This window comes from Colletes gigas, unplaced genomic scaffold, assembly GCF_013123115.1.
Source record: "Colletes gigas isolate AHSC1104 unplaced genomic scaffold, ASM1312311v1 Colletes_gigas_Sc00035, whole genome shotgun sequence".
In the NCBI taxonomy this organism is placed as follows: domain Eukaryota; kingdom Metazoa; phylum Arthropoda; class Insecta; order Hymenoptera; family Colletidae; genus Colletes; species Colletes gigas.
In genome coordinates, this window is record NW_025106664.1 from 443,499 (window position 1) to 463,357 (window position 19,859).

At 35.9% G+C, this 19,859-nt stretch overlaps 2 protein-coding genes across 8 annotated transcripts; one reads left to right on the forward strand and one right to left on the reverse strand.

The window, feature by feature from the left end:
* Nucleotides 1–6,988: 6,988 nt before the first annotated feature.
* LOC122402349 (B-box type zinc finger protein ncl-1-like) lies at nt 6,989–13,083 on the reverse strand. Of its 3 annotated transcripts, none has more exons than XM_043405060.1 (10): nt 12,953–13,083; nt 11,255–12,077; nt 10,676–11,007; nt 10,390–10,594; nt 9,794–10,292; nt 9,551–9,718; nt 9,224–9,468; nt 8,743–9,100; nt 8,379–8,611; nt 6,989–8,191 (listed from the first exon to the last, which is right to left on the reverse strand). In XM_043405060.1, the coding sequence occupies exons 2-10, from the start codon at nt 11,933–11,935 to the stop codon at nt 8,087–8,089; spliced, it is 2,826 nt and encodes a 941-aa protein (XP_043260995.1). In that variant the 5' UTR covers nt 11,936–12,077; nt 12,953–13,083; the 3' UTR covers nt 6,989–8,086. The 3 variants fall into 3 exon arrangements, with proteins under 3 accessions (XP_043260995.1, XP_043260994.1, XP_043260996.1); XM_043405059.1 differs by lacking the exon at nt 12,953–13,083 and adding an exon at nt 12,493–12,754; XM_043405061.1 differs by lacking the exon at nt 12,953–13,083 and adding an exon at nt 12,476–12,754.
* A 1,956-nt stretch (nt 13,084–15,039) lies between these two features.
* On the forward strand, nt 15,040–19,556 carry LOC122402321 (calnexin-like). 5 transcript variants are annotated; one of them, XM_043405013.1, is made up of 10 exons: nt 15,187–15,483; nt 15,728–15,980; nt 16,056–16,351; nt 16,430–17,089; nt 17,173–17,313; nt 17,455–17,580; nt 17,976–18,098; nt 18,594–18,695; nt 18,783–18,842; nt 18,919–19,556. In XM_043405013.1, exons 2-10 carry the CDS (start codon nt 15,737–15,739, stop codon nt 18,973–18,975), a joined length of 1,809 nt encoding a protein of 602 aa, XP_043260948.1. In that variant the 5' UTR covers nt 15,187–15,483; nt 15,728–15,736; the 3' UTR covers nt 18,976–19,556. The 5 variants fall into 5 exon arrangements, with proteins under 5 accessions (XP_043260946.1, XP_043260948.1, XP_043260945.1 ...); XM_043405011.1 differs by lacking the exons at nt 15,187–15,483; nt 17,976–18,098 and adding an exon at nt 15,040–15,174 and having other exon boundaries at nt 18,594–18,842; XM_043405010.1 differs by lacking the exon at nt 17,976–18,098 and having other exon boundaries at nt 15,193–15,483; nt 18,594–18,842.
* Nucleotides 19,557–19,859: the final 303 nt, after the last annotated feature.

The following is a 19,859-nucleotide window of genomic DNA, read 5'->3' on the forward strand; positions in this document are numbered from 1 at the left end:
TGCTAAATAATACAATATTTACGTTTACAACGCGACCATGCTCCTTGGCATCCCATTAGCATATATAAAAAATATATTTGGAATACACGCTTTCTCCATATTGCATTTACGATTTACCATTTCTCTTGTCTTGTACTATCCTTTATACAGTTTTCACATTTTGAAGTATAAGCAACTTGTCGGAACATTTAAAATCCATCCCATTTCGCGAACAGTCCCTTCAATAAAAAATACCAATAGAGGTTTCAGGAAAACATGGTTTACGCACAGCGAACCGTGGTTTTTTTTTTCTTTCCATTTGGTTGTCCCTCCCTTTCGTCTCGTTATTCTTTTTTTTCTTTGCTTTAGTTCCTGTTTAAAATGTACGCGCAATACCTAACGGATATATCGTATTATTTTAAATTCTATATCGTTAAGACGTCGTTTTTTTTTTTATTTAATTCCGGTATACAAGGAGTTCTCCTTAACATATGGCTCGGCGTTCTTTCGTAGTAAATTTAACGGGCAATATTGACGGGTACCGCCCTATGTATGACACTCTGGACTATCTCCATTTAAGAGAAGTTTTGATTTTTCCCCAAAGGATAATTAGAAGACATCTTATCGTTACATTGTCTAGAGAAGCTCGTAAATGATTCACATCGGTATCAGACTTGAATCTCAAGGTTTGATCATTGCTTTTGGAATAAGTGAACTCTTCCGACTAATCCTGACAACTTATCATAATTTCAATACACGGTTCAAGATTCGATTCTTTCGAACGCTTTATGACTAGATTGTTTCAACAGCTACCAGGCATAAAACTTGGCGATTATTAAAGAGACATGACCTACGCAAGATTCGATGATTACTGAAGAAGCCTGTAGAAAAACAAATTACAAAATTCGATCAACCGGAAAAGAATCTACGAAGAGATTACAATTTACACGAACGATAACAGGACAAGATGTTTCCGCTTAGAACCTAGAACAACGAACCGAGGATATTAGAAATACTATTTAAAGTCTTATACACTTCCCGCCGGAATAGAATAGTTTTTAAAGGATAAATTACGAACTATAAAAACAATACATTATTGCAACGTTGCACGTTCGACAAAATATATTTTCTTATCCATTCCCTGTTCCCCAGTCCGAGATACCGTTTCACCTAAACTTTTTACCCTGTCTATTCGTAAAAAATTAAAGATGACTATCGAAATCGAGCTTCGTTCTTCCTTCGAGCTATTCGCAGCCGGAGGCTCAAGGGGGCATCGAAACAGGGAACGAAGAAAGACTATTTCGAAAATGGAACGCCGAGCCAAACACTAAGTAAAGGAACATCCTAATCCAGTCAGATCTTTCGCTCGTAACGGATGTACCGGATTCCACCTTGGGGAAATCGTTTTTAATTTGCATCGAGGACGTTCAAATTGTCTCTAGTATTGATGGGGTGTCGCCTCGGACGAGGGGGGCTCTTCGTCGAAACGAGGTTCGACAAGTTAGTCGTTGGAAAAGCGAGAAAACAGAGAGAGATCACGGGAAACATTGATGGGCGTGCACCGACGACGCCGATGGAATGCAACGGTTTCTTAGTGTGTCCATTTGTGGTCAATTTGATATGTCAAAGAAAACATCTCCGAAAAACAAAGGAACGTGTCTCGTTATATAATATCAAAGTAAACGCGGTTTTGTATACATATATGTGTGTGTATATATATTATATATATATATCGTATCTAATGAGAGAAAAAACAAAAATCGTTCTTCCTTCCTTTCTGTCGCCCACTCTCAGCCCAGTTTCTTGTTAAGTATTATTAAACGTCAAGTAACTAATGCAAATATAAATAAAGCTATCAGAGGCTTATTAAGGAATGAAACCAAGTTTATACGCGGCTACGCGTCTTCTCGTTCTCTCCCTTTCACTCCTACACTCTCGTTTCACTTATTACCTATATAATCATAGAATACATTTAAACATTTGTACTTTAACTGACTACGCAAGGATTTTAATAATCGTTTAATATTCTTTCTTATCTTTTTTTCTTTTTTTTTTTCATTTTATAATGTATGTGTTGTATATATATAGATATAGATATATATATATTTTTTTTTTTCCCCCGGTTTCTTACTTATTTTTTTTTTTTTTCTGCTCTTCGTGTCTTAAACTCTAGAACCACTGATACACCGTCGTCACGTGTAAACGGAACTCAACGAACGAATTTACTATAAATTAATAATTAACGAGGAATAAAACATAAAAATGTTATCGCGAGCGAGCGAAGCGTTTTCTCTCCCTCTTCGTTCCGTTCGTTGAATAGAGAACAGTCTGTCATTCGTTTTCTTTTCATTTTTCTTTTTTGTGTTTGGCACTAAAGAATTTAAACTACGATGCAGCAGCGATCGACAATAAGTGGAAAAAAAAGAAACTCAAAAAAAAGGCGGAGGTTGATGGAATCGTGTCGCACTGTCTAATAATAATAAGCTCAACGAGTTTCGACACGGTTCCGCTCCTTTTTTTTCACGCTCGCACGTAAAATCAATAAACTACTATAAATCGCTCGTTTCCTCTCGATCGATCCCAATTGTGGGGCAAAAGACCGTTGAAACACGAACCCTTCGTTCCGAGGAAATGTTGTTTCAACGAAAATGGTGTTAAGGGACAAAAAGCAAGGGGGTAGGGGGGAGAGAACACACACATATCCGAAGAACTGGCCGGTTTGGCACATCTATCAAAACAACCTATTATCGATTCCAATTTTCAAATAATCAGGCTTCGATGGGAATATATTGTCTTGAGATCTGCCTTACTCTGTCTTTTCCAACAAAAAACAAAAACAAAAAAAAACGAAAAAAAGACGCAAAAAGTATAAGGTCTTAACTATTCCTACATTAATCTATCCTTTTATTAAAGGAATCTACTATTAAAAACGTACGAAATAATAATATAATATAATAATTCTTAAAAACATAGTTCGAGTTAATCAACGAAAATAAAATTCAAAAGTTCGATCGAAGGGGGAGGGGGGGTCGAGAGGCAACGAGACAAAAAATCATGCCTTTCATCGTCGCTTCGGACTGAGTATTTGAGAAACAAGAACGAGAAAAAGAAGTGTCGAACACGCGAAAGGAACACAAGTAAAAAAAAAAACGAACAATAATATTAATGAACGATAAAATTCGTGCGGGACGAAGAGAAACAATGATCGGAATCAATTAGCTTGCGAGATGAGGAAAAAGGGGACGGGGGTATTAAAAAGAAAGTTAAAAAACGTCGAAATCACGCGGAGAAAGGAGAAAAAGAATCACTATGAGATACATAAATAATACACAATGAACTGTTCGTCGAACAATAATCATCAAGATTGGTAGAAAACATAAATACGCCCAAAGTGAACAGGATACAAACGACACTCAATGTACGCTCGACGCATGAACACACGCACTGTAATGCCTCGAGATGAAGATAAAACGAATGTTTATTCAAAAAAAAAAACGATCTATGAGAAAAGAGAGTAAATGAAAATGAAAAAAAAAAACAAAACAAAAAATGCTGCTTAGAAAGTTGAGACAAAAAAAAAAAAGCAACGAGGAAACACACTTGTTTACGCAGTGAACTTGTAAAATTTGGGTCCTCCTTGAACCCTTTCGTCCTTCTTTTTTTGTCGTTTTATTTAGATAAATTTTTCAACACGTAAAAGTCATGTTCGATAAAAGATCGCCGATTCCTGATAGCGTAACACCACCGTCGGGGATCAAACTTTCATTTTATTACGCTCCTTTTTAGCTATAATATAATAATCGGCCGCGACACGGCTTCCGGCGGATGGCCGTGATCCGAAAAAAACCATTAATTGGAAAGAGGCGTACTTTATATTTCATTCGTTTTTATCTTTTTTTTTTATCCAGGACTCTAGGAAGACTATGATTAACCGTAGGCTAGAATTCAGTTAATGTTGCGTCGTATATTTGTGTATATGGTGTGTGTGTGTGTGTTTTGTTTTCTTTTTTTTTTTTAAATTCTATCGTTAATATGTTGTATATTGTATGCGTGTATGTGTATGTATATATATGATATCATATATATATAATTGTAATGCATAGATGCCCCCGTTAATATCCGCAAAAAAACACGCGAGTTGTCTTATTTTATTGTATCATCTAACGTGATGCGATCTTCGAAATCAGGAACATTCTGTAATATTTTTCTTGTTTTTTTTTTATTTTTTTATTTTTTTTTTTGTTGTTAATTTTCGTCGATTACTATGTTCGCGTCCGTTGTTATTATTTTTTTTTCGACAGCACGCGATACAATTTTTCTGTTCTTCGTCGTCTTTTACGGATGGCAGACAACGGTTTTCGTCGCTTGTACAATTTAGCGACACGGTCCTGTGGCTGCAGCTACTCATTCAGTAACATTCATAAACGTTTATCAGTTTCCCGTTCACTTACTCCCGAGATCCATTTCCTTCGATCCACAATATTTGAGTAACTAGATCATCGTTTCTCTTTCGTTTTCACAACGTTGGATTGTTTTACGCGTCTACGATTTTTCATAAATTGAACACGCCTGGTCTATTGACGAATAAGTAACATTACCCAATTGCACGAATAATTGGATCGAACTTGAAAAGGATTCTCTGTAGTGTCGTAGATCGGAGAAACGTTTGAACGACCGAACAAGCCGCTGGCTCGCCACTGCCACAGAAGGATCTTGGATTCGAATCACGAAAATAATGGACATTTGCTTATGAATCCTGTTCTTTTTTTATGTTTTTTTCATATTTTTTTTTTTTAAGTTTTTTTGTTTTTTTTTCCCCTCGTTTTTTTTCTGAAGCTGCACACAGATAGCACGTCATCGTAAACGAACACAAAGAACGATCAGAAAAACTGAAATCGTGTCGAAGAAGTTTCTAGGTGGCACCTAAAAAAGGCCTTGGAAACTGTGTTTCAGCGATAAAAACATTGTATCAGTTAAAAGTAATACGTAGAACATATTCGAAATACGTTATACAATAGACTGAGTTTTTTTTTTTTTTTTTGTCTCGTAAACCGCTTACAGTAGGGTGATATATCCATTATCTTTCTTTGTCATTTAATAATTAGTTTCAACAATGTAAGCAGAGTTTTATGTAGTTATGTAGAGAGTGACTATTATAATTCTATACATATTAGGATAATAAGACTTTTGAGATTGTAAAAATCATCAAAAAATCTATCACAATTACCATTTACGTAACAAGTAATTCTCGTTTCTTTTTTTATATTATTATTGTAATTTAAACATCAAGGCAAATAAGGGGTGAATTTCAACAGTGGCCTAAATTAGCCAAGTAGTCTTCCACAGATAAAAATATGTAAATAGAGTAAATCTATACTAAAATATTCAAGTATATATAAGGTGAGCGTAATATAATAATTTTGTGAGGTAAAAGACCCTCTCATTAATGGTCATCCATTCGTTACACTATGAGTTTAGGTTTTATTTTCTTTAAATACGACTGGCAAAATTTTTGCAACATATTCTCTTTACTTATCTTTTTTGTCAATATCTTTTCTTATATTCAACGTACCATTAGAGACCATTGATGGCGTTGTGTCGGGTGTTATTGTGCATGAAACATAAATACACCTTCCACAAGGCGTCGCTAACAGTATCTCATTGGTACTTCTAATTATATTTACCTAGCAACAACATCAGAGACTCTGTAAGGACACAACTTATCCTGACGATACTATTATCACAGGCATTATTTATATAACTCTGCTAACCATGACTATTAAATACTTCAGAATTACTCCTTTTCATTTTTTTTTTTTTTAATATATATAAAATTAAAACTTCTAATAATAAAAGATGATTACGACTGATCAGCTTAGGTGTACGTACGTAGGCTTCGTGCAATTTTCTACAAATGTTATGCGCAAACTTCTGAATAGTCCCCACCCGATTATCGTTCCTGCATTTCGCCCTTCTCCTATGCTCACTTCCCCTTTTTCTCCCTCTAACGCTCATTTGTTCATCTAACCAGATTCACACACCGCATAGCCAATTTTTTTCGTATGCAAAACAAATTTGTCGAAGCTATCCAAGTAGAAATATATATATGGATGTGCTTTCTAACATTTGGTATGGCAAGATAGTTATTCACATTCAATTGTTATTGTAGGTAATGTAACACAGTATATAGCAATCTGCCCAATATATCCGTATATGTTGTATACACATTGCATTTTAGTTTCAATCAAATCTTAAGGCTGATCATGTAAACAACCCTAAAAAATATGTGTATTTCTATATATGTATGTGTTTTACGTGGATTTTCTCCTTCATGGATCATGTTTAATATATACATAAATAGAAGTTGTTTAGCAAACTGTACGTTATTTGTTTTTTTTTTTCCTTTTTACATAGATAAAGTATTGTTCCTATGATACCGGTGGTATAATTTGCTTATGAACCTTGTATAATATATTACATGATCGTTCCGCAGCATTAAAAAATGTTGGAACGATTCTGTAATTTTTATAACAAATACATTTACATGGTATGGATATATTATTATTCTCTAGCACCACGAACCAATAATTCACACACGCATATATATATGTATATATAATATATCGTATTTATATGGTGGACCATAATAAAGCATCCTGAGTAAATATTGTAACCATTATGTGTCTCGCCTATTATTTTTTTTTTTTTGTTTCTTTTAACAATGCACAAACGGGATCTATCATCGGTGGCAAGTCTAGATAATTGTTTCGATTTGTCCTCGAAATATATGTTGTGTACGATTCCTCGTCTCGCAAGACATTAAATGTTTGATTTTCAACGTATCGTAATCTATTCCTTTCTCATTAACGTTGTCTCATATAATTCCTCTCGCTCTACCTTTGTTTCCGAACTACTAATTCTCAAACGCACGGAGAAAAATCACCAGGAACATAGTTCGTATATTTTCTTTCATTAGTTTTGTTATGTTCATTTTCTTTTTTTTATTTCATCTTCCGTTTAGTTCACTAAGTTTTTTTTTATGCCTGCCATAACGAGGATTTACTGTATCTGTCTTTCCTTTTTCGTTTTTGTTTCATTAGAGATATGATATGATATACGAGCAGGAAGTACTACCGTGTGACGTAGCATGCAACGCTTTTCGCCTTGCATTAAGCACAGGAATTTGCTTCTTTATTTTTTTTTTCCCCCTTTCCTTATTCATACACACTCGTTTCTTGACATGCCTATCGAATTATCTAACGATTCTCTTAACGAAACCTTAGAAACTTAGCGAGTCTACAAAATAGGTCTCGAAGTAACGTTTAGAAGAAAGAACCGTGTATATCGTTATCTTTCTTTCTTCGTGTATGCGTATACGTGTACGTAATTCGATTCCACGCGAGAACCGAGATAAAAATACACGAGTTGTTGCTTCGAGAGCACGGATCGAAACCAGCGTGTAAACAGTGCTCATTGAAGACTAGAATAATTTGATTTGTAAACATACCTAAAATACTGACGAGTCGAAGATGACGATGCGACCGCTTTTGACGGAAAGCTATTGTGTTTTCAGAAGTATCTTTCCCTCTCTTCACTTTCTGCCCCCACTCGTCGAAGCGATCCGATTGCTTTTTCAGTTGAGACGATCCACTTAATTCGCTGCTCCTTTCCCTTCTTCATTTTGTTGTAGTTGTTTTTTTTAAATCGTTTTAAATTTATCTTGGCAGTTTACCAAATGCAACTTGCTAAATTACTATTTATACTGTTTTTTTTTGTGATTTTTTTTTGTTTTTTTTTTTTTTTAGTTTTTTGGTCGGAGATGTACGTTTACCATTTCATCGTTTCAACGTTATTACTTTCATAAAACAGGGACGCATTATACTTTTTTTTTTTTTTAAAAGGTTTTTGTTCCTTTTTACACTTTTTTTTACTATTAAAGCTGCATGCTGCACTTGTTTTCTATTTCTTCGGTAGGCAAATTTCAAATAAATTCGATACCACTGGGCATATTTGTCGATTCGTCCTTCGTTAGGAGTAGGGCAATTCACAAGGAAATTCCACTCGCTGAAGATTATTGTGACATACTTATTTGGTCTGCCTCCTCGCTTCATGATATGTAAAGAGTGTTCAGTACGAGGACGTGATGATTATTTTTAGCCAAAGTTACGATATATCCCTCGGAAGTTATTTTCAAGCCGCAACATCGAGAGACCTGCAAAAATTCCATCGACTAATTGATTGTACGTACGAGGAAAATATAATCGTACTTATTATCAAAAAACAAATTGTAGGAAAATTGAAAAATGTTTGCAACTAATTCGGGTATGTTCTATCGAATGGTGGTGGTTGCAACATTCGGAAAAAACGGTATAAATTTTTCTTTAGAAACGTGAGCGTACCTTGACATATGGGCATTCGAACTCTGAAATCAAGGAACCGTCTCTAGAAAAAACTGCCACATGGAAACGATTACCATGTGAATCTCCTATTAATATATCCCCTGCATCGCTAATATCAATCCCGTTTGGGAAGTTTGTTACATTGTCACAGCCAATGCGACGCAAAAACTTGCCTTCCTCGTTGAATACCACAACACAATGTCCCTTGAAGTCACAAACAAAATATTCTTTACCTGAAAATAAAAAAATTGCGTATATAGAAAACGCATTTCGACGCGTATACAAAATTTTGTCGAAAAATTATATTTGAAAATAATTAAAAACGTCTATAAATGAAATTAATTGAAATAATTTACTTCCTTACCACTAATTGCAATATCACTTGGTTCTCTCATATATTCACTGCAGTCAAACCACCTTAAAAGGTCTCCTGTATCGCTGATCACAAACACTGTTGGCGATACACTATCAACAGCCAAAATGTGACCCTCGCTAGTGACAGCTAGGCCAGCTACAATATCGATGTAACGAATTGCTATTTTCTTGATGAAGTGCCCGTTTTTTGTAAATATTTGCATTCTGGATCGTTCGTTTCCACGATCGCAAACAACAAATTTACCACTGTTTCTCATAACAGCAACTTTCCTAGGGTACCACAACTGTCCCTCCTCCTTGCCAGGGACACCAAATTGGAATTTGAAAATACCAGTCTTATCAAATATCTAAAATGAATAGGACACGCGTCAAAGACAAATCAATACGTCAATCGAAGGGTTTACTGCAATAAGGAGGCAGCTCTACTTTTTACACATTTTTACAAATTTACAATTTCGATCGATACATACTTGAATTCTGTGATTATTCGTGTCTGCAACAATAATGTCCTCGTCGGCGCTTAAGCAAAATCCATGGGGTGAGCTGAATTGACCTTTACTGGGACCTAACTGCCCAAATTTACAACGGATACGCATGGGCGGTAATTTAGCATTGGTTGAACGTGGATGAGCATAGTTTCCAGAACCGGTCACGTTGCCGACAGTATTTCCCACTACTACAGGCATGTTATGTATGGAATCTCCAATTAAATCATCTACAAAGGACGTTGATAAACAGCTAAGGCGTTTACATTTATTTGAATGTGCATTGTTGGAAACTTTAAAAATGTTTCTCACCAGCACCCTGTGAAAGTATCGGCGAAGTGGAGGAGGATAACGACTGAAACCCTCCGTTCAAAAGACTGTTAGCAGCTAGACCTAAATTTGGCGTATCTACAATCGCTGGTGAAGGGCCTCTGCCTAATACCAAGCCGCTACCTCCGTTAATTGTTGTGCTTCCAAGATCTACGATAATAGCGACAAGTTTAGTCCGTTCATACAGAAAAAATAATAACGAAATAAATATTATGGTTTTCTTACCTTGATTGCCAAGTGTATTTCCTAACTTTGCAAGAGCTTGCAAATTATTGATCGCATGACTTGTAGAACTCAGATCGCCGGCAAATAAGTCTGCCAATGTGAATGGCGGAGTCGGGCTAGGATTCGAACTAGGTCCAACTACGTTTGTGTCTCCAACCATTTCAGCCTTTTCTGCTAAACTGGCTAGTTGTTGCAGATTGTATTCTTGAATGCTGGTGAGACCATGGATAGGACCTGGGGGAAGGGATACAGGAGGTGGCGGTGGTGGAATAGTCGGGGGACTGGATGTTGGAGGTATAACGTACGAAGGTTCACCTTCGAACGAAGATTGCATCGACGCAGGAAGAGAAATGGGAGACCTTGTGCTAATGGAACGTGGACAGCCCATTGAAGTATGAACAATTTGCTGGTTTGTGGAGACTCCTGACATGGTTGAAACTGTTTCAGGAGCGGACTTTGTCATCGGTGTACTCTCGGTGTGAAATTTACCAAATACTTCCTACAATCATTATTTTCATTAATGTTCCCATCAATTGAAGTATTCTTTTACTTTTTTTTTTTTCAAGTACATATAGTTTCAAGAATCGTGTATCTACCTTTAATGTTTTTTCGAACTGATTATAATCAGTCTGAAATTCAATTGAAAAAGAAACATTTGGCTTTGGTGTGTTTTTAATTAAATTCATTAATTGCGCTCCTACGATGCGACGAAGTGCGAGAATCTCCACTGCATCGCCATGCTCCAAGAGTCTAGAGGTAAAACGGCAAGCATCCTCTATTTTCTCCACAGTTTTCTCAACACTACATAAGAAATTGTTGTTTTAATAAATAAGCTTTTTAAAAATATTTAATATATCGAGTGTGAAAGATTAGTTTGCTGACCTATGAAATGTATCCATTATTTCCAATTCTCTGTCAGAATGTAACTTTTCAAGTTCAACCAAGGCATTGTCTCTACATTTTTCTAAGACAGCTTTGTAACTTTGAAATGTCTCTATGATCAGGTCCTTAGCTTGATCATGTTGTGCTTGAAGCTCACTAAGCGCATTTTCTAACTGAGCAGACACCTGATCGCAATCTGCAATTCTTGCTTTACTTTCATTCACTAATTTTATTAATTCTTCTTTCTGACGTGGTTCTGCATCTACTAATCGTTCATATTGATGATCTGGAGCTTTGTGTTCAACAAGTAGACACTCATTGCATATAGGTTCCTAATTAAACAGTTAAAAAAAAGGTGCACTTTGTAATATTTTATGTTCTAAAAATGATTCCTTAGATAATGAAATCTATATATTTTATTTTAAATTTAATTGTAATCCATACTTTGTATGGTCTCAGATACAAACCAATTTTTAACAAATTAAAAGGTTATAAATTGTTTCAGTAGATTAGATTATATTTTTAAGATTCCCTAATCTTTCTGTCTGAAATTTAATAGCAAAGAAATGTTCCAATTACCTGGCATGTGTAACAGTAAAACTTCATATTCTCAGCAGGATGAAACTCACAAAAAATAGGTTTGTGTATTGGTATAGCTTCGTTGGATTTCTTTATATCTTCAAAGGCCACCACCTTGTGACTTTCAAAACAACGCATGAACTGGTGCGCGCAATTACAACTTGGACACAAGAAATTGGCACAGTCCGAACAACGCGCAACTGCGCTCTCTTTGGCTTTACACGAGGTACAGAGTACAGCCATGTTCTCGATCGCGGACATGTCAAGTATATTAGTTAGAACATAGTCGCACGTGAGCGACGCGGCACCCTTAGAACTAATGGAAGTTTCTTGGTCACATAGAGGACAGATCAGAATCGAACTGACCTTGGGATCACCCGCTTCATCTATAAGAAGCTTATCTAAACAAGCTTCACAAAATACGTGAAGACAGGAGAGCACTCGCGGGGAGCACAGTTTGCCAATGCAAATAGTGCATTTTTGGACTCCAGTCTCGCTGTTGCTGCAATTTATCTCTTCCAGAGCATCTCCGGGATTAGAGGTTTCGTTGCAGCTGGTGACTGTATTAATATTTCGTTCGCTAAAAACATCTCCATTTTCGACTTCTTCGCTTTGCGCAATACCAGTTCCAGCTGGGACAGATGCTGTTCCTGAAGGAACAGCCACCATAGATGATGCCATCCCGAGATTATCCTCTTATGTTTTTAATAGTGATCCTCTTCCCGTGACGAAAACAGCTCTTGTTAAGCAATACGCCGAAATAATCGTAAAACTTAAACCTTGTTGTTTATCGTTATGCTCTAACAAACGAGAAGGCGAATACCTATAAAAGAACAAAAACAGAAGAAAAAAAAGAAAACCCTCGAAACCCTTTCTCAGATTACAAAATATAGAGGGGCCAAGACATCGTCGCATCGATCGCAACGACGAAAACAAAACACTGTGTCACGGTTCGCTTCCGAGAGGAAATTGTATCTGCGTATAGGGCAAATAACGGACGTTTCAAAAGTTGAGGCGCGCTTTGGAAAAATTTAATTAAAACACGATAGTCGCAATGAATTTCCGACGTCGTACACTATCTTTTGAGTTCTTTTTTTTTCTTTCTTTCTATCTTCCTTTTTCGTTTCACGAAACAAAATTCTACCTCGTGTCACAGCACGTTCGTCGAGTCCTGTCCCACGTAAGCGTTTTATTTACATTATGCGATAGTTTTCCACTGACCTCGAAGTAATGCTTACCACTCGAACTCGTATTAAATTTTCGTTTTGAACACTATCAACGTTTCGGTTCGCGTATCTGTAGTACTAGCAAACATTATTATCGATTGCACGAGTATCACCGACCCGTTTCTGATTGTATACGGCGATTGTTTCAATTTCAATTGTTATCGACGCCTCGACCGCGAATATTTCAAGCTTTTTCATATGTAGAGTGGAGGAATAAATCATTCGAATCGAGAAAAGTTGACCCCAATGCAGGAGCCCTGCACAAACAATTAATGCGATGATGGTACACTTATAGACCGTGGACAGGGCTCGAGAACTCCCCAAAATTTGGTCAATGCAGCGATTCAAGCGACGACTGGCGACGATACGATGAAGTATCGATTCTATCGACGCAGAGTGTTGTGCATAGATAAAGGATAACTACTTTTTTGTGGCAACGAATTATTAATGTTTATTGTAGTGTCGTACATACCTGGATAAATTGGATCCAAAAATACTGAGATATCTGGTTCAAAATAATACAATTTGTTTGAAGCAGGAAAGAAAGAAAGTAAAGAAATTAGCATTTCGTTCAGAATTTGCTAGATGAGCTGAACGGCCCTCGCTTTCCGAAGAGAGCGAGCTTTCTGCTTAAGGCGCATTTCGAGTTGACAATATGGCCGCCATCAGCGTGTGCCCTCTATTATAAGCATAAAGAATGAAAAGAAATTACAACTCATCCTAGGTCTGCCAATAGACTGTTGTAGTTACTATTCTTAGTGTATGAATAGTAATATTATAGTTTCTTTTAAAGACCTTAACTTTTGCAACAATCTTTCGAAAACTCAATATTTTTCGAATTATTCCCATTTAAAACTTTCGAGGGTTTATACAGTCGATCACACTCAAAACCATCCACTTGCTTTGCTAATTTATTTTTGTTCATAAATAATATATAGACGTAATACTTCTGTAAATAGTGCAATGATATCTTATCTATAGTAGAATTTGTTTTAATATGAAAATTGATATAAAACTTTATTTAAAACACTAGCAACTTTAAAGCACTATTTAAAAACTAAAATGCATGAAAATTATGTCACATCTGGGAACACTATATATATATATATATACATATATTCAGTCACTAGCAGTTATTGCATTTAACCATCCATAAATTGAACAGACTACCGACACATGATTAAACAAAACAACAAAAGACTATTACTTCGTAATACATTTGCAAACTGTTGGAACTGATAAAAAGAATATTTAATTACAATTTGTGAAGTTTATAAACAGTTTTAGTAGAATCAGCATGTAATTAAAACGGATAAAGGTGTCGCCACACTATTCCGAACAGTGTTTCTCAATCGTAGTTTTCACTTTCGTGTAAACGTAGCCAAAAGAATTTAACTACACTTTTTAGTTTCTTTTTTTTTTACATAAACATACGATCATGAAACGGAACAAAATTCAAGAATCATGTTCGAAAGGTTTTATGCGACAAGTTGTTACAAGATGTTCGATTTTTCCTATCTTCGTGGAACCATTTTAGAGAACAGTTTACCGGTTAGTATGTATGCGTACTTTTTTCTACCATTTTGGATATATTCTCGTCCTGCAACGATTGGGAAACACTGTGATTGAATTTTACTGGGAGCGATGTTCAAGGGAAACGATATGTCACATGTATACAGTGTTACCAGCAGCAGACTGGTGCCCAAAGGAAATTGCCTCTCCACTTACGCAACTAATCATAGCCACGTGTACGTGAGCTCCTGCACTTCGGACAACTTCGGGAATTCGAGAAAAAAGGCGCATATGAGCCTTTCTTTTTCGCTCTCGAAACAGCTGAAATTTGACTTGCGTCAATCGCTATACGATTTCAACGACCATTGATAACAAATGGCAAACCGCTACTGTGAAGAAACTACCCCTGCATTTACGTATGATCTGGTAAAAAAAGCAATGGTCGATTGAACTACTGAAGTCGATAAAGGCAACAAACGTATAAAAGTCTTTCTTCCTTTATCCGATGTACAGGAATAGTACATACTTAAAGTCATATGGTGGTTGACGCAAGTCGAAGTTCAGTTGCTTCAAGAACGAGAGGGAAGAGCTCACATTCGCCTTCTTTCTCAAATTCCCGAAGTCGTCCGTACGTAAATGGAGGGGCCGTTTCCTCTGGGCACCGGTCTGCCGTCTGCCAGTGATGGACTTTCGTAGGAATTTTTAATCATGCGCACTGGAGCGCATGATCACTGCCGTATGCACTCAACTAGAATTTAGGGTACCGTTGGATCCCAGTAAGGAACAAAATTTAAGAAAGTTCAATTTTGTACAAAACATGGAGTAATCATTTGTCAATAAATAATATTAAAATTACCCCTTAAGCTAATATTAAACTAAATGAGGTGTCCGCTAATAAAATGTTGGAATTCCTAACAAGCCCCTTACATGCACCTCTTTTTGCGCTAAAGAGACATCTATGGTAGCGGACGACAGGTAGCTGTGACGTTAGCTTACGCATGCGCAGAAAGGGATTCCACGAGAGAAAATTCCCATGAAAGTCCATCACTGCCGTCTGGTAACATTGCATGCATATCACACGTCAGAGAACGGACGAAGGGAAAAATTCGTTGAGTTTGATCCATTTTTGTTCATGTGAGGATCGTCGATAGGTTAATCGACGGGGGAAAAAAAACGATTTCGGTGAATTTCTCCTCTCGCCCTTCGCGTCTTAATACTCCGATTGACCATAGCCCACGGGATTTTCTTGATAATTCAATTAATTTCATTAAGCGGATCACTCTTATTTTTTTCATCGCTTACCCCGTTTCCGGCATTGTCGCTACTTTTTGGAACACGCGTCCGCGGAGATTTCACTTACGTATAATTAAATTACTGTTATTACTTAATCAAATAAATAACTCGCTGCTCAGTCGAGTTTAAGGCGTAACTTTTCTGTCGCCGCTATTCGTACAAGAATCGATGCTCCGCGACTGAACTCCCACGAATTCGGTAAGAATTGTTTTCGCTTTCGTTCGACGCGCCGCGTACGATTAATTCTGATTTAATATTGGTAAACCAGAAGAGAATAATTTAGTTTCTTCCTCCTTAATACGCCTTCAAACAAACATTTTCTTTTATAGAATAACGTGATAATCGGATCGCGACATTAGCGCTAGTTTTACAGTCAATGTTTTAATAATTTCTCGTTGAATATGATTGTTAACATGAAATTTTGTACACTTTTTGATTCCAGGAATATGAGATGGCCAGAATTGTAGCAAATGCAATTATATATTTATGCTTACTCTGTAGTATTATTAATGCCAATGAAAACGATGATAATGACATCCAAGATGTAGCGCCTAAGACAGTGTACAAAACTCCAGAGGTATCAGAGTTTGCGTATTTAGTAGAGACCTTTGACGACGAAGAAAAATTCAAAGATACATGGATTTTATCGGAGGCCAAGAAAGATTCTATAGATGAGGATATAGCTAAATACGATGGTCAGCTTTTGGTTATAAGCTTTTCTTAATAAGTTTAAAATATAATAATACAGAATTGCAATGCTATTTTTATAGGAATCTGGTCTGTAGAGGAAACAAAAAAGCATGCACAAGATGGTGATCTAGGATTAGTGCTGAAGAGCAAAGCTAGACATGCTGCTGTGTCTGCCTTATTAGCCAAACCATTTTACTTCAGAGATAATCCATTAATTGTACAGTATGAAGTAAATTTTCAAGAAGGTCAAGAATGTGGAGGAGCATATTTAAAGCTGCTTACCTTGGATCCAGAACATGGAGATCTAAAGAAGTTCCATGACAAAACTCCATACACTATAATGTTTGGACCCGATAAGTGTGGAAATAATCATCAGGTATATGCAAATGCCACATAAATATCCAATTCTTGCAAAATTATTCCATAAACTAATTTTTACTTATTTTTCATCTAGCTGCATTTTATATTTCGGCATAAAAATCCTCTGAATGGTTCTATAGAGGAGAAACATTGTAAAAAACCAAGAGAACGTTTAGAAGACTATTTCAAAGATAAACAGCCTCACCTCTATACTTTAATCATTCGTCCGGACAATAGTTTTGAGATAAAAGTGGACAATAAAGTTGTGAACTCTGGATCGTTACTGGACGACTTTACTCCGCCCGTTAATCCACCTTTAGAGATAGAGGACCCGTCTGACGTTCAACCTGAAGACTGGGATGATAGAGAAAAGATTCCCGATTTGTCGGCTGTAAAACCAGACGACTGGGACGAAGACGCACCGGCGCAAATCGTCGACGAGGATGACATTATGCCCGAGGGATGGCTCGAAGACGAGCCACCTATGATACCTAACCCAGACTCGATCAAACCCGAGGATTGGGAGGTTGAAATGGATGGAGAATGGGAACCACCTGATATACCAAATCCAAAATGCGCGGACGTGCCAGGATGTGGGCCGTACAAACAGAAAATGAAAAAGAATCCAAGATACAAGGGTAAATGGTCACCGCCCTTGATCAACAACCCCAATTACGAAGGAAAATGGAAGCCTAAGCTCATACATAATCCTAACTATTTCAACGACGAGCATCCATTCCGAATGATGCCTATTGTATGTTCCTTATCGATTTTTTGAAACGGTAAAGACGGTGTTTCTCTTTGATACAAGCATAGAATCTTTTCTATACTTCACAGTTTGCTGTTGGCTTTGAACTTTGGTCTATGTCCACGGATATATTCTTTGACAATATTCTTATTACCGACGATGAAGAGATAGCAAAAAAATGGGCCAACGATACGTTCGAAGTACGTCGTGTTAGAATTGCGGAAGAAAGCGTGAGTAATAATTCTCAATTTTGATTAAATAATACTACAATTCTACAATGTTCAAAGCCGATACGACGAGAATCGTGATAAGGATGATAAAAGACGCAAATTCATTTACAAAATGTGATACATGTACACTGTGACACGCAGGTAACTTTATGGGGTCGTATATTGAAAGCTACGAATTATAAACCAGGCTGGTGGGCGCTGTATTTCTTGTACTGCGCAATACCGATTGTAATATATATTTGGTACCTACAGAAACGATTTCGTGAGGTATATTTGGTAGTCATTCAAACGTACAGTTTACTTGCTATTTATAATACTGGTACATAAGCATAACAATAGGTATCATAGCTGAGTATGTAATAATAACGTATTATCAAAATCATCTGTATATAAATAACGTTTGAAAATTTGTCAATCGTTGAACTGCTGCAACTTCGTCAAGAAACATCGTACTGCAGTCAGCTTGAGATTAGTTCAAAGACTGACAATTTTATTTGTACAATCCCTTAATTTTGCTCATGAGTGTATAAAGTAGTAATAATTCTCGCTGTTGTAAAAAATTCGATACAATCGGAAATCGCATTACGTAAACAGCGCAAGTGGCAGAATTCCTACGTATGTCGTGTAATTATTACTTGTATTTTCATGATTATTTTACATAGTGGAGCATATGGCGTCAGATTGGCACATTTACTGCGGAACATCCTTGGATGTGGGCTGTATATATAATAGCTGCCGGTTTCCCCATACTGCTAGTAATATATTGTTGCTGCTTTGCTTCTCAGGTATAAAAAAAATCATATACCTACACTGACTATGAAACTATTCTTTTGTACTGTAAATAATAATTATATTTCAAGTTGCTTAACCTTTAGAGTACAAGCCGCTTACGAAAAAGTGGACGCGTTGGACTGGACTCCATTTCACATACAAATGTTTCGTGTTTCTTGAATTACTTGAGATATAATGTTCTAACAAAATCATTATTTAGTTAACAGTCTATCCTTCGTGGGTGATATTCTATTTATACCAAACAAGTAAAAGAGAAAACACTAATTTTAAATCAGCGTCTATCGAAGTAAGCGTTCTCATATAGAAGAATTTGTCTTCTAAGGGTTAATTATAGAATTATGCTTATACGAGAGATACGTTTATATTATGTTTATATTCCTTGTACATCGACCTATTCGTTTAAAAGTATTTAGGTGTAAACAAGAATTCTGTATCCTTGTACAGAATACGAACAGTGAAAATGTGAAACCAATTGATTAACGTTATAGGAAAAATACGATTTGAAGGATGAAGATAAGCAGCCTTTAGAAGTAAACGAAGAGACAACGTCTCAACAGGAAGAAAATGAAAACGAGAATCAATCAATTAATGCCGAAACGGACAACGCGAACGAGACAACGTCTCAGCAGGAAGAAAATGAAAATGAGAATCAATCAGTTAACGTGAACGAACCTGAGACAGTGAATGAAACTGAGGCAGTAGACGAAACTGAAGAGTTAATAGAAAGTGAAGATAATGTTAGTAAACGCATTATTGCGAGCTAATTAAAATAATTTAATTTGTTCGTCTACTTTAACGGTTGATTTTTTTTAGGACAAGCCGGCGATAGGTGGTGATGGACCACGACGAAGAAAACCAAATAAAGAATAGAGTTTATTGAAATTTAAACGAAATGAATTCGTATTACTAAGATATTTATGTAAAACTTTCACATTCCACGTAACACTTGTCATTGTGTACGTTAGGGTTTTCAGTGTCCAATACATGCAATATGATCACTAGGAACCAGTTCTTTACCTAAAACTTATATATATACTCGGTTCGAACATTAAAGTTTCATTATATCATATTTTGAGACGAATGATTTTCACATTACGCATGTTTCACGTATGAATGATAATACTTAAAAACAACAATTTGTAACGAATGATGTTCGATGTACTATTTATGCCTTAATAATATGTAATGTAGCAGCGTAACTTTTGTTATTGTATATTGAAAGTGAATAATAGAACGAATTTATTCACGATTTATGTATAAGATTAAAAAGAATCATTCGTTTAGATGTTCGTGGATTGTGTTTGCGTGGTATTTTAACACAGATTATGTATGAAAATTATAATAATTAATTTTTGTTTACACAGGACGTTTATATTATTCAATGTAACGATCTTTCTTAAATAATTCATTCCTTTGCCATTACGTTAATAAAGTGTACAATGTGAATGAAATACTATTATGTATCACATGAAGTTGTATTATTTATAAATGTTAAGTTTGAAATTGTTTGAGTGTAATTAAACAGATACATTATAAAAAATTCCAATTATTTTCTACGATAAATCAAATATTTTGATTTCAACTATAAAGAAGAGTTCTAATTTAAAAATCTGCAAAATTTATTTTGATAAAAGAATTTAATCGAATTTTGTAGCTTCAAAGTTAGGATTGCACCAAAAGTAAATCATAAAACAGACATGTAATATATCAAGACAAGTTTTATTTTGAGACTCGAGTTTGTTCATTCTTTAGTA